Below are 12,736 nucleotides of genomic sequence, written 5' to 3'. Positions count from 1 at the left end.
GTGTTGTTTTGCTTTCTTTGCTTCAGTCTTTAATTTTCAAATTATTAAATCAATACATTTTCTTCTTGCTCTTATGTGACTCTGCATAGAATTGTGCTGTCCAGCTGTTCGGATGAAGTATATGCTTTCATTCAGGTGTATACAGTTCGTCGTTGGCCCTTGAGACTCAAAAATGTGAAGCGACTGTAATTATAGCTGTTAGATAGATATTAATTTTCTAGACTTTGTTAGGGTGACACCTAGTGGCCAAGATTGATAGAGCAGCAGCTTCACCTGTCTTTCTTTCACGTTCTCTCTGAGCATTTTTAAATTACATATTTCAATACTAATAAATGCATCTAGTGTAAATCAAACTATAAACTAATTGCCGTAAATGCATTTCAGGAGGTGAAAGGCGGCTTCCTCTATACGTCACCGCCAGCCAGCCAATGAGAGGCCGAATTTTCAAAGCTTAGCCCGTGATGCCGAAGAATGTAGATCTGTGCAGTGGCTTTCCTCTCACTAATCACCTTATTTGACGACTCAAAAACAGAGACGACTTCAATCAAAAACAACAAGTCGGATCAATGTGACCAGCGTGTGTCGATATGACTGACAGGTGTAGCGGTCTTGTGCCGTTTTCAGTAAAGGGAAATCTCTCGCTGCTTAAGGAGTTGCAAGCATATCGTGCTCACAAATGACTGATGTCCCAGCGAAGGTAAATGACACACACATGCGGGTGTATGTGTAAAAACGAAATATATTCTCACAGACTGGAATATAGCATACACACAGCTGCGGTTGTGTATAAAGAACACAGTTTGGCGGATTTATAGAGACGGATCTGGATCCCACATGGCCTTATTTCGCTGTCACAGCAGTCTGTGTCATGTGTTTTTGGTTTTAACGGATGTAATTCCTCGATTAGGGTAACTGGATTTGTCGCCTAGATTTATTTATCGACAGGCTAATGAGGGGAAGCAGCACGCAGTTTACATTTAGCCCAAAACAGCTCATGTTAATCGTTAACCTATGTCTCAGGTCCTTAACCTCATCCATGAGACAGCAGACTCGAAAATGATATAGTGACTCTGTCAAGAGTGAAGCCCACAATCCCGAAATCCCAAGGAGAATTCACGTGTGATTGTGCAGCTTTGTTGTTGATTTATTTATTTAAATCGGTTTTTAACCAAGCAAAAGGAGGAGGCATGAGTGATGATGTCATCAGGACAAATCCAGGAACTTCCCCTACAAACAAGGATTACTGGGACAGCACCACTTTTCAGGAGTACTTTCAGTCAGTTCAGTGATTTTACTTCAATAACTTTCAAGTCTAGATGTTCTGATTTTCAGCTTTGTGTGACAGCTGTCTGTGTTGTCGTTTTGGATTATATTTATTGCGATAACACAGTGTAAAGTTTGTTTTAAGGCAAGAACTCCCTGTAAATGTAGTTTGGGGAGATTACAAAGCTTAAACTGTGTTGTAGTCTAGGTTTAAAAAGCATGTCCAATATGATTTAAAACTAACAGAGAATACTCAAACCACATCACATCTTTTGCACTTTATACAAACAATATAACCAAATGCTAGAGGGGAGATCTACAAGCACATTTCTGGTTTGCACTGCATTAATTTGATCCTGGTGTGTTGTGGCTCCATGTAGACATGCTCTAATTTGGACATCGCTGTGCTAGAGAGGGTGTCACTATGAAGGGCCCCAGCTCCAGATGGGCCTTCTCCCTGGGTTTCTTGGTGGGGGCCTGCAGCATCTACTTCTTCCTGCGCCAGGTGTGGTTTGAGAGGAGCTACCCCGTGCTGTCAGAGGCTCAGGAAAAAGCCACAACAGTGGGGGAGAGACCAACTAGCTGGAGGAAAGAGGGTGCCGCTCTCATCAACCTGCTCCACCCTTACCATGCAGGTGCTTTACACATTTCTGTGTCAAAAACTGTGTATGCAGATAAGCCAAGTACACATATTCTCATTATGCAAAATTTGCTACTGTTCAGTAAGATCTAACTTGTCTTTGTTCTTGATATAATGCAGGATAATTTGCTTAAATCTTGGCACTGCTTAAACAGTGACTGATTTGTGCAGTAAGATAAATAAGATAATAAATTGCGACCCCTGACACAGACCCATCTGAGGTCCTCGATGCTGGTGATGGTAGTGAGGAACTGGGGGAGCATTATGGCAGACTAAAAGACATTGATAAGATGAGTGGATTGAGGGTATATTATTTGACATGCATGCTTTAATTGGTTTGGAAGTAGCTTTGGTAAAAGAGGGAAATGTTCTCAGAGGCTGTTGAAAAAGTTCCACTTCACTGTCTCTTGACATTTTATTCGTCAGTATTTAATGACATTAAATTAAAAAAAAAATGTACATATGATTATGGGGAAGTGCATCTTCACCTTCTTCTTGCTAAACTATCAAGGCATTTAGACTTGTACTATACCAGGAAAGTTGTTCAAGGTTGTCAGAGATGTCATTCACATATGGAAGGAAAGGGGTCTTTTGGATGAGGAGAAGTCTTGCTCATGTGTGCAGAATGTTAGGATAGTGTGGTGTAACGGCGGAACCGTGCATATTGGAAGATGCGCGATAAACGTCTCCACAGACCTACACAGAGAAGGGTGTTGTGGATAATTGTAGGTCGCAGAGGAGCAGACATGCACACATCCAAAATCTCAACAATGCGTTGTGCGGACCTGTGTGTCAAGCAAGCTGACTGGTTGATTCAACAGTTGTAAGGACTCAGGATTTCAGGCAAAGGTGAAAACAAACTGGTAGAACCATACATATTAAAGCTCCACTGCACACCAGTTAATATTGTTATGTGTCATACTGTTTGCTGTGTTCCTCTAGATGAAGACAACCGCGTGGCAGACGCATTGTACCAGAAAGTGCGTGTTCTCTGTTGGGTGATGACAGGGCCATATAACCTGCAGAGCAGGGCCCGGCATGTCAGGGCCACCTGGAGTCGCCACTGCAACGTGGTGGTGTTCATGAGCTCTGTGGAGGACCCAGACTTCCCCACTGTGGGACTGGGCACTAAGGAGGGCCGTGACCAGCTGTACTGGAAGACCATCCGAGCCTTCCATTATGTATATGAACACCACGCAAATGAAGCAGACTGGTTCTTAAAAGCAGATGATGACACCTATGTGGTGGTGGACAACCTGCGTTGGATTCTGTCCAACCACACCCCTGAGGAGCCCATCTATTTTGGTAAACGCTTCAAGCCATACACCAAGCAAGGCTACATGAGTGGAGGGGCAGGCTATGTACTTAGTAAAGAGGCCCTCAAGAGATTTGTGGAAGGTTTTCGGACCAAAGTTTGCACACACACCACCCCTGTAGAAGATCTAGCGCTGGGGCAGTGTTTGGAGAAGATGGGCGTTCTGGCTGGGGACTCCAGAGACACATTGCATCGAGAAACTTTCCATCCGTTTGTGCCAGAGCACCATCTAACTGGCAAGTTCTCCAAGAGCTTCTGGTACTGGAGCTATTGTTACTACCCAATTGTTGAGGCAAGTCCTTTCTCTTCTTTTTTGTATTTCTAAGTTAGAGCTTGCACCACAGGCCTTTGTTGCGTGGCATACTACCTCTCTGGCCCCATATTTCTAGTCTATACCTACGCTGTGAGCTGTCTAAAAAAGACAAAATGCAAGGAAAGTGCCTAAAAGTGGCACGACTATAAAAGCACTAGGGAGTTTTCAAATAGCTCTCCAATAAAACAGACATGCTGTGGTGCAGATTAATCTTAGGAGGGAAATGCCACTGAGAGAACTGGTGAGTTGAAAATCCTTTAATATCATTAGTGTACATCTACCCTTAAAGTGAGAGAATCTTTCTTTAACAAACTGAAAGTGAGTAGCATGCAATGTACTGTTTATTTTGCTTTTGATAAATTAAGCAAAATGTAGGCGTTGCTATAAATCACTCATCAGAGGGATAATAGCTAAATAAATGAATATGTGATTACCTGGCACATTTGAATTCCATATCTGACCTCTGCATAGAATGAGTGAATTAAAATAGAAATGAGTTCATTTTAAAGTAGACGAATGCAGCAGAGACAATGTCCTGTCAACAAAAGGAAAATTGGTCAATTTGTCGCTGATGATGCAACTAATTTATTGTACTTTGCAATTATAATGAGACAGGTCCATTACTGATCCTGTCAGACACTGCCTGCCAGTGTATGAAGCTGCTTTGTCCCGTTGTTATTGAAAGGAAAACACAAAAACAAATTTACTTTTAATATTAGAGTAATTATGTTTTTATCAGACTGTTTAAATGGAATATTGTGTTTTCAGAACTGTCAGCATATGACAATGTTTAAAAAAGATTCATTCTTCTTTATTGACATACACTGTTGGCTATTCCTCTGTGCCATAAACCTGCAAAAACACATACAAGAGCCATAGTGTTGCAGCTTATATCATAATGAGCATGGGAACTTTATTTTATTTATTTATTTATTTTTTGAGTCAGTACCCTACACACTGTCCTACTGAAAATACTCACCAGCACACAACATGTGTATTCATCCACAGCAGATGTTAGTTCTGGACAAATGCACTATTTACTCCTGTGTGAGTCATAGTTGCTAAAATCCTTAGTCTTAGCCTTTCTAAAAAATGAATCAATAAATTTGTGAATTGTGTGTAACCTAGGAGCTCAGTGCTACAGATTGAAGAGAAGGGACTGAAGCATTGTTGGTTTTAGTCTTTTCATGGGATTTGGAGAATAATGCCAGCCTGATCCTTTAAACAAATGTTAATGGAAAATGTAAGCACAAGATGTGCTGCATGAACCATTTTTCATACAAGAATAAATCACTTTTAGAATGACTCGGTACTAATAAACTCAATAAAACTAAAAATAATTTAGGTATTTGAGCAGTGAAAACTGTGGAATCTCATTGCAGTGTGGTGAATGATGGAGGCTGCCACTCTTTGACATTGTTTGTCTCAGAATTATGTATGCTAAAATACAAGCATCTTTCTAGAATACTATGTTACAGTTGCACAGTAATGTATATATTTTTAAATGTCTTTCTAACTTGTATTTTGTATGCGTATGAATATTGCATTTGTGTGTTTGCTTATATGTGTGATCTGTGTATTATTCTTCCTTAGGGTCCACAATGCTGCTCTGACCTGGCAGTATCATTCCATTATGTTGAAGCAGAACTAATGTACATCCTGGAATTTTTCACCTACCACCTGAGAGCGCATGGCTACAGGCCACGCTACCGGCCGACCCTGCGCCCGGGTCTAAACCTTGGCACTCTCTTGCAGACCACCGTGCCAGTGGGATTTAAAGGAGCTCAAGAGGTGACAGAGGGAAAGAGTCACACAACTGCAGCCTCCTCTGTTAGTGGCAACCAAACCAAAGCAGAGACAGAGTCAGACAAAGGGGAGAGAGACAATATAAACTCACATGTCACCGAGAACAGGACTGCAGTCACACATGATAGCCAGCACTGACTCTGTGTTTCAGATGGGGCTAAGTGTGTTGTAACTGTGATTTGTCTGAGTGAATCTACATTAGAAATACTTGGCTTCTTTCACTCAGTGACTGTGTGATAGGAACTATGATAGCTAGCACAGCTGTGCTAGAGACATATTACCTTGCCAATTGTATTGGCTAACTAATGTCTCCTTTTACAGAGGCTCTTTGATTCGATCACAGTACACCACAGCCAGTTTGAACTGTAAGCACTCAGCACAGTGTGATGCAGTGGCACCCATGAATGGCTTAGCTATTTTCAATCAAGATAAACACTTGGTTTAGCCTGGTTTAATTTGACATCATCAGTGTTTTGAATTTATGATATATGAATTTATGATGATGTTATAGTCACAGATGTACGCTTGGAGTGATGCAGGAAGAGGCACGTAGAATATTATTTTAATGTGTTTTACAAGTATTTGATCTGAGCTAATCATACAATGACAGATGTATGAAATCATTTTATTATTTAACATTCATTTTCATTTCATTAATTATTTTCACATTTTTCTTCAAATGGAGAACAGCAGCAACATATTTAACCTCCTTTTTTATTGCCACTTCTTATGGCCACTTTGCTTTTCTGAATTTAAATCTGACTTTCTGATGTTGCTATTCTGATGTTTAATTTTAATTATTTAATTTATTTTGTCTTGAAACAACATGAAATTTGATTCTTAATTTTGTTTGCATGTTGCTTTTTAATTTCCTTTTTGAATCCTCTGCAAATCCACAGCCAGCTGTGATGTATTTGTTTCACTATGAAAAATGTCTTTTCTTTTTACTTTTGAGTGATATGAGATGCTCTGATGTCCACTTGAAACCTCCTGTGCTTCTGTTTGAGAACAGTGTAGCTCCTGATGAACACACTATTATACAAAGCTCCAATGAATTCCTCTTGTCAAGTCATTTCATATAAGCCAGCAGTAAACACTGTAGCAGGTGTGTTTGGACATGACTGTCTGCACTAGAGCCAAGCTTGAAGAATCACTCATAAACAGCTGCAGGACAATGCACCAATGTTTTAAATGAATAAATTATGTATAAAAATTTATGTTTATTTGGAACTTTGAAGAAACAAAATAACGTGATAAAGAAATATTCAGCTTTCACTTCTAATTATGTTTTGTCCTCAGGTAAAACAAATACAATCTGTGTAGTTTATGGTTGCTTTCATGAGCCAGCCGGTAGTTTTACAATGTGAATCATGTCGGTTTCTATCAGACATTTAGTTCATTGTTTGTGTTCTTTGTGATCTTCTGTCATTGTAGCCAGATGAGAGTTGTTGCAGTCTGAATGCCTACAGCCCCTGAAGAAACCTGCAACAAAACACATACACCACACAATCAGTATAATGTGTAAAATCAGCGATTTAATACACAGTAAAACGAAAGCCAACTGGCTTTTTACATTTTAGAGTGGATTTTTTCCCTGCAGCATATAGAGGATATTTAAAAAAAAATAGTCATTTGAATCAACAGTGCTACTATGCCATTAAACCTTGAACAGCAGAAATCTTCAACAGCTCTTCTGCTCAATATGGTTTTAGCCTTTATTAGCCAGGTTAAGTGTTAACTTTATTTTTTCGAGTATATAGCGGAGACTTTGTCATGTTCCATCTAGTAAGTGGAAAAGAAGAGGCACTCACCTCAGCCTGCACTTGTTGAGAAAAATGCCTCTCCTCTCTGGATACTCTCTCCTCCAGGGGCCATTATCTGTGAGAGCAGATGTCACAAGATAGTCCCATAAAGATATATAGTCCGTATGATGAGCACCAGAGAAAAACTGAAATCTAAATGTAAATTCTCATAAAAGTCAACAGGGCTATTGTGGTTATTTGCCTCTTGTAAATAGCCACACTCACCAGGCTCTGAGTTTCTCCTTCCCATAAGACCAACAAAAATGTCATGCATTTCCCCTGATAAAAAGAATGAGAATTGTTGAATGGTGTGTTTTTTTCAAAGATTTTATAGAAAGCAATCTATAATCGTCATATCATTAGTAAACGACAAAGGTCTTACTTTTTTGGGGTGACTGTACAGTGTCTGCATCTGATAAAAAAGAAAAACAGCTTTGTCAAACAGAAGTTGCGGGAGTATTTTAGGGGGGAAATCCTGTGAATCCACATGATAATAACTAAATTATCAAATCTAAAAAGACCAGAATATAATCACATGAATCACTGGTCTACGGTCGTCAGTCGGAAAGGAGACTCACCGGCATTTCTTCTGCCCATCAAACCCACAAAGCTGTCATAATCCAAATCGCTATACCTCTTCAGAATGTTCCGCTTGAAGTTGTCCAAGCCTGTAGTCTGCTGCAAGTGAGAGGCACAGAAATATACACGTTAAAAGATGTTGGTTGAAAATGGTTTTGGTCATTACGCGCCAGGACACTTACATCTGAAGTTGATCTGCGAGATCCGGGCTCCTCGCATTTGGACTGGCTGTACCGAAGTTTCATGACAAGGAACAGAGTCACCAGCAGCAAACCTCTCCTCATTTTCTCAGCACCACCTATGCGAGGATATTTACAGTTACTGCGTTTTATTAGGTTGTTTTTTATGGACAAACACATCGCTGAAAATCGCAGTTGCACCTGTTGCGCATAAGTAGCTGCATAATTGGTGCGTAAAAGCGCACGGCTTAAGGTTTACAAAGACGTAGTTCATGAAGCTTATTTTCAGAATCGGTAAATTATTGATTCTGTTATTTTGCATATATCCAGCAAAGACACAAAACCATGACGACAATAATTAATAATCTGTAAAAAAAAAAAAAAGTCATGGTACACCTTAAATCCATTTCTCCATAAAAGAAGACAACTGTTGGAAATATAACACACACGTTAAAATTTCACTTTCAGCATTCAGATGTGCGTTTTTATATTTACCTGATATTTGTCGAACAGGTAATTTGGCAAAAGAGTCAGCTGCGTGCGCCCTGGTGCGGAGTGGAGTGGGGAACTGTTAGATCCCGCAGTGAGATCCGGTGAGGATAAATGAGGCGTCCGGGCTTTGGGGTAATAAATAATAGCTGGATACCTGCGTAACGCCAATCAGCAACTGGAGCGTAGGTGGGGGTATCAGGTCTTATATCACGTTGTGCTGGAGGCTACGTAGCTTACTTATTGACGGTCATGATGCTGCTGAGAGCTTTTTGCCCCCCCGCTAAACACGCACGCACATACATCATAAAAAAAGAAAAAAAAAAAAACGTCGAGGCAACGTCACAAGGATCAAGCCCATCCCAGAACATATTTGGAATTTTCTTAAAGATTAGGCCCTAAGGGCAGTTGGCTTTGGCAAAAACGGGAACAAATAAACAACTATTTGTAATTATTTAGTTTACTCTTTACTTACTTATGTGTTCAAAGTACAGCAGTCTCATTTATCCATCTCATTGCCATCAGGCTCACATGCTCCTCTAGTTGCCTTTCCACTCCACTGACCAGTTGACATGGTCACTGACAAGATATTAATCCTTTTAGGAGGTAATTGTATAGATAGCAGCTAGCTCTGCATGTCACTATTGAAAACGATCTTGTATGTGACTAGACAGGCTTCACAGCTGTGGGTTTGCAATTGACTGCTCAGTATTCATTCATAACAGAAAACATGAAACAAAAACAAGCATTTGTCCACGTACATCTAAGCAGGTTTTGGTTAAGTTAATGGAATAGCAAGTTAATTTCCCATCTTTCAGAGTGGAAATTAAAATAATGTTTAATAAAGTTCAAGTGCTCATTATGTGGTGTGCTTTTGTTACATACAAAACGAAACAGTTTGTTTCAGTTCATTTTTCTTTAGCTATGACCAACAGTCAAGCAGTAAATGTAGACATAATCAGTGAAGCCGCTGAACAGACAGACAGACAGACACGCTGGGTTGTCATGGCTAAAATCTAGACGTGTTGTTTGGACAGGCACATCTTCATACCAGTACTGACACAATGGCTGCTGAGTTCTCTGTTAAACTGCTCTGACAGGTGGTGAGATGAAATGTCTGTCTTGTAACTTGTATAAGCACTGACTGTGTGACACTTTTTTATACATTTACCTCTGAGCAGTGCTACATGATTTAGTTGCTCTGGTGCAGCAGCAAAGGCATTATTTCCTAGAAAATCAACACAGCCTGGGGAATAACATTTAGCATTCATGTAAATCCTGAAAACATGTTTCAGTGTATCATGAAAAAAAGTTTTGATATTCCCTACATCAGCATCAGTTGAAAACATCTCAAATTTAGTGTTCATACCTATCATTTTTTTCTTGCAATTACACAAGCAATTACGCTTATGTTGATGTTTGCACACACATTCAGAATGCAAACAAGCATGAATATTTCAGCAAAGCAAAGTTTGAGATCATAGTTATCAAACAGGCACTGGGAACTGCTGCAGATATCAAGTACTGAGGCCTCTGGAGACTGAGGCCTGATAGAAGAGGGGATGACACCAACAACAAAGCACCAGGCAAAAATCCAAATAGTGCATTTCACAAAAGGTTAACACTGCTATGTTTTAGTAATGACTTCCCATTTCCATATTTGTCCCGTTACCGTATGTAGTAGTGTCGGGGTGAAGTGAGGGGATTGCAGCAGTGCAGGGGTTCGGGATGGGAGATCTGACAGAAGTGGGGAAGTCATTAATTGCGTTTTTACATTATTGATGAGTGTTTTTTTTTAAATCTCCCTTGGTAATCAAAGCGCTCCTGTTTTTCGACTAACAGATAGCACAAGGAAAGAGTGCCAGGGGCTGTTTATCCACAACTTGTCGTGGCAGGGGAAGCTTCTCATCCAACCAAAAGCCAAAAGGATGTTGGAATTGCATGTGCTGTAGGGTTACATGGTTGCCCGGCTATACATCACAGGTAGTCACATGCCCTGCGGACTGCTGAACAATATGACGCACATCTTTTGTTGTATTGCATTTGGATGTCATTCATTCCCAGCACCTGACTCACAATGGCAATGGTTGTACTCCCACTCTGTATGAACTCCCCCCAGAGCTGCAGACAGCTGTGAGGGTGATTGGACGGTCTCGCTCTGACAGGTCAGCAGGACATTCACGGCTGGTTCGGTAACAACAGGTGCCCGTAGTGACTATAGGTGGACCGGGATGAGAGAAAGACAAAGTTCAGCTTCATGCTGAGATAATTTGACGTATGAAAGAGTGTGTGTCTTTGTGCATGAAAGATTTTTTTCTTGCTGAGGTGTAATACTTATCAGTGTGACTATCAGTCAAGTGGCCACTTGAAAATATTAAAGTCTTTTGCAAATTATTAAATGCTGTAAAACTTAATTAACATTGTCTGACTTCATCATTCTCCCAGTCAGATGTTTTCTCAAATTTCATCCCTACCTACTTTGACAGCATCATTAAATATTTTCGCCCACTGATCCTGCTTTTCCTGTACTGACCTCATAGGTTGAATACAATGAGATAACCTTACAGTGGAACGCAAGTATAGAGAGAAATAGACTGTATAAGGCCAAGTTAACTATGCAAGCGTGAAAACGGAAAGTTCAGTTTGTTGTGAGGTCCATGTAAGGACATGAAAATATAAATTCATTCTTCTATAGTTGTGTATCCGGTGGAGGGGAGCAGCAGATAGAGCCTGGAGTACAGTCACACTGTTATTCCTCTCCTGTCTCTCTAATGGAGCTGCCAATCATCCATTTGTGCAGGCTTTCATGGCCTGAGAGGGAGAAGATAAAGTAAGTTCCACCCTGGAGTTGAGAGGGAATGGTGACGCCACACACCTTATATGGGAGAGTTGTTATGAAAGAATGAGCGACCAGAGGGAGACAGAAAAAGAGAGAGTATGAGGATGAGAAGCAGATTGCAAAGATGTGCAAGAAATTGCAGGGTATAGATTTAGCTATATTTGTGTAACAGGCTGGGGTTGGAGTTGGAATCTCTGGCCAGTAAGTCCAAAGATTCTACATGTGTGAACACAGTAGCAGGAAAACAATCCCTCAAACACTCAGTGGCCATCCCTGCTGTTTGCTGTTGCTTGTGGCGACACGAAGACTAAAATAAGCAGATCTAGACAATGATTCCCGGCTTCTCCACAGTAGATCATAAGACACACCTGTCAATAATTGAGTTAATGGGCTCTAATCTAATCGGGGGAATTTAACAGAATCTTCTTTATACAGTACTTCTCCTTGGGGCATGCAAAATGACTTTGATGGATGCAGTTTTTTTATTCCACCCACTCCTCCCTGATCTCTGACTCGGGAGGTCCTGAAGTGTCACTTCCATCTAAATGTTAATTTGAAGGCTGTTTCTTTAAGACTGGCATGGATGCTGATATGTTCTGAAGGTCTATTTGCATTAGACCACATTTGGTATGTGAAACTGTGAAGCTGTGGTGTTGCCAAACCAAAACACATTCTTTTTCCCCCTCTAGTATTTTCCAAAGAGCTCCTAAACATGTTTTTCTGCTCCCTCCATGTCAAAAGTTCTTTGTCCCCTTTAATCTTCTTTCAGTGATGATAGTTGGCACTGAGGCCCATGGGAGAAAATAAGGCACTCTGATGCAGTTTAGGCTCTTGAATCTCTCCTTTTTTGGATTGGGGGACTATTTTGAGCTATCTTGTAACAGTATTGCCTATTTTCTACTCATCACTGCAGCGAGAACACTCTAGAAAACACATTAGCATCCTGTTCATCACAGATGCAATCAGTGCCTTTTATTTGCACTTGGAGTTGATGAAACGGGTGCAATCAGACACAAGTCTTGTTATCAACTCTAGAAATGTGTTTTCTATCCTGAAGCGTTGTGGTGTTATAAATCAGACGAACTTGGACTATTTGTTGCAGAATTTCTGTTTTTGGCCAAAGGGTTTTACTTTTTAATTTGACAATTTGTTATTAAACATGATCATTTGCGAGTCATCTGAGTCATCTCCATGAAGATTTTTCATTTGCAGTGGGGTTTTGAATGCATCCATTTTTTTTTCTGCTGTGGCAGAATGTGATGGTTGCTTCATGTTAGATTTATTTCCTCTGCTCCCCCTTTATTTCTCTGCTGCCAACTTTCCAAACCTTTTGGCTACTTTTGTTGACCCAACCCACCGTATACCATCAAGCACTAAGGCAACAAGTCTGCTGTGGTTTTCTAATCTTTGCAGCCATGTACATGTTGTTCTGCCAGGGACACAACAAGTGAACAAAACACAGATGTATTATCTTAATGAATAAGAGTGATGGACTTGACCATGTCTATGAA

General features: G+C 40.3%; 2 protein-coding genes across 3 annotated transcripts; one reads left to right on the top strand and one right to left on the bottom strand.

Moving 5' to 3' along the window:
• Nucleotides 1-442: 442 nt before the first annotated feature.
• c1galt1la (core 1 synthase, glycoprotein-N-acetylgalactosamine 3-beta-galactosyltransferase 1, like a) lies at nucleotides 443-6,392 on the top strand. 2 transcript variants are annotated; one of them, XM_018666037.1, is made up of 4 exons: nucleotides 443-697; nucleotides 1,644-1,898; nucleotides 2,846-3,510; nucleotides 5,125-6,392. In XM_018666037.1, exons 2-4 carry the CDS (start codon nucleotides 1,688-1,690, stop codon nucleotides 5,473-5,475), a joined length of 1,227 nt encoding a protein of 408 aa, XP_018521553.1. In that variant the 5' UTR covers nucleotides 443-697; nucleotides 1,644-1,687; the 3' UTR covers nucleotides 5,476-6,392. The 2 variants fall into 2 exon arrangements, with proteins under 2 accessions (XP_018521553.1, XP_018521554.1); XM_018666038.2 differs by lacking the exon at nucleotides 443-697 and adding an exon at nucleotides 1,015-1,276.
• A 130-nt stretch (nucleotides 6,393-6,522) lies between these two features.
• Nucleotides 6,523-8,752, bottom strand: tac3a (tachykinin precursor 3a). Its single transcript, XM_018666039.2, has 7 exons — nucleotides 8,393-8,752; nucleotides 7,901-8,016; nucleotides 7,718-7,817; nucleotides 7,522-7,551; nucleotides 7,365-7,418; nucleotides 7,149-7,215; nucleotides 6,523-6,819 (listed from the first exon to the last, which is right to left on the bottom strand). Exons 2-7 carry the CDS (start codon nucleotides 8,000-8,002, stop codon nucleotides 6,801-6,803), a joined length of 372 nt encoding a protein of 123 aa, XP_018521555.1. The 5' UTR covers nucleotides 8,003-8,016; nucleotides 8,393-8,752; the 3' UTR covers nucleotides 6,523-6,800.
• Between the last annotated feature and the right edge of the window lie 3,984 nt (nucleotides 8,753-12,736).

This window comes from Lates calcarifer, linkage group LG6 (assembly GCF_001640805.2).
Source record: "Lates calcarifer isolate ASB-BC8 linkage group LG6, TLL_Latcal_v3, whole genome shotgun sequence".
Classification (NCBI taxonomy): domain Eukaryota; kingdom Metazoa; phylum Chordata; class Actinopteri; family Centropomidae; genus Lates; species Lates calcarifer.
Note: the sequence above shows the minus strand (reverse complement) of the source record. Positions and strands in the feature narration are given on the sequence as shown.

Excerpts from the sequence above, each read along its gene's own strand:
- c1galt1la (XM_018666037.1), top strand. The coding sequence starts at position 1,688 with ATGAAGGGCCCCAGCTCCAGATGGGCCTTCTCCCTGGGTTTCTTGGTG. Across the intron at positions 1,899-2,845 it reads GCTCCACCCTTACCATGCAG|ATGAAGACAACCGCGTGGCA; the intron begins GTGCTTTACACA and ends GTGTTCCTCTAG. Across the intron at positions 3,511-5,124 it reads GTTACTACCCAATTGTTGAG|GGTCCACAATGCTGCTCTGA; the intron begins GCAAGTCCTTTC and ends ATTCTTCCTTAG.
- tac3a (XM_018666039.2), bottom strand. The coding sequence starts at position 8,002 with ATGAGGAGAGGTTTGCTGCTGGTGACTCTGTTCCTTGTCATGAAACTT. Across the intron at positions 7,818-7,900 it reads CTCGCAGATCAACTTCAGAT|CAGACTACAGGCTTGGACAA; the intron begins GTAAGTGTCCTG and ends TCTCACTTGCAG. Across the intron at positions 7,419-7,521 it reads TGTACAGTCACCCCAAAAAA|GGGAAATGCATGACATTTTT; the intron begins GTAAGACCTTTG and ends TCTTTTTATCAG.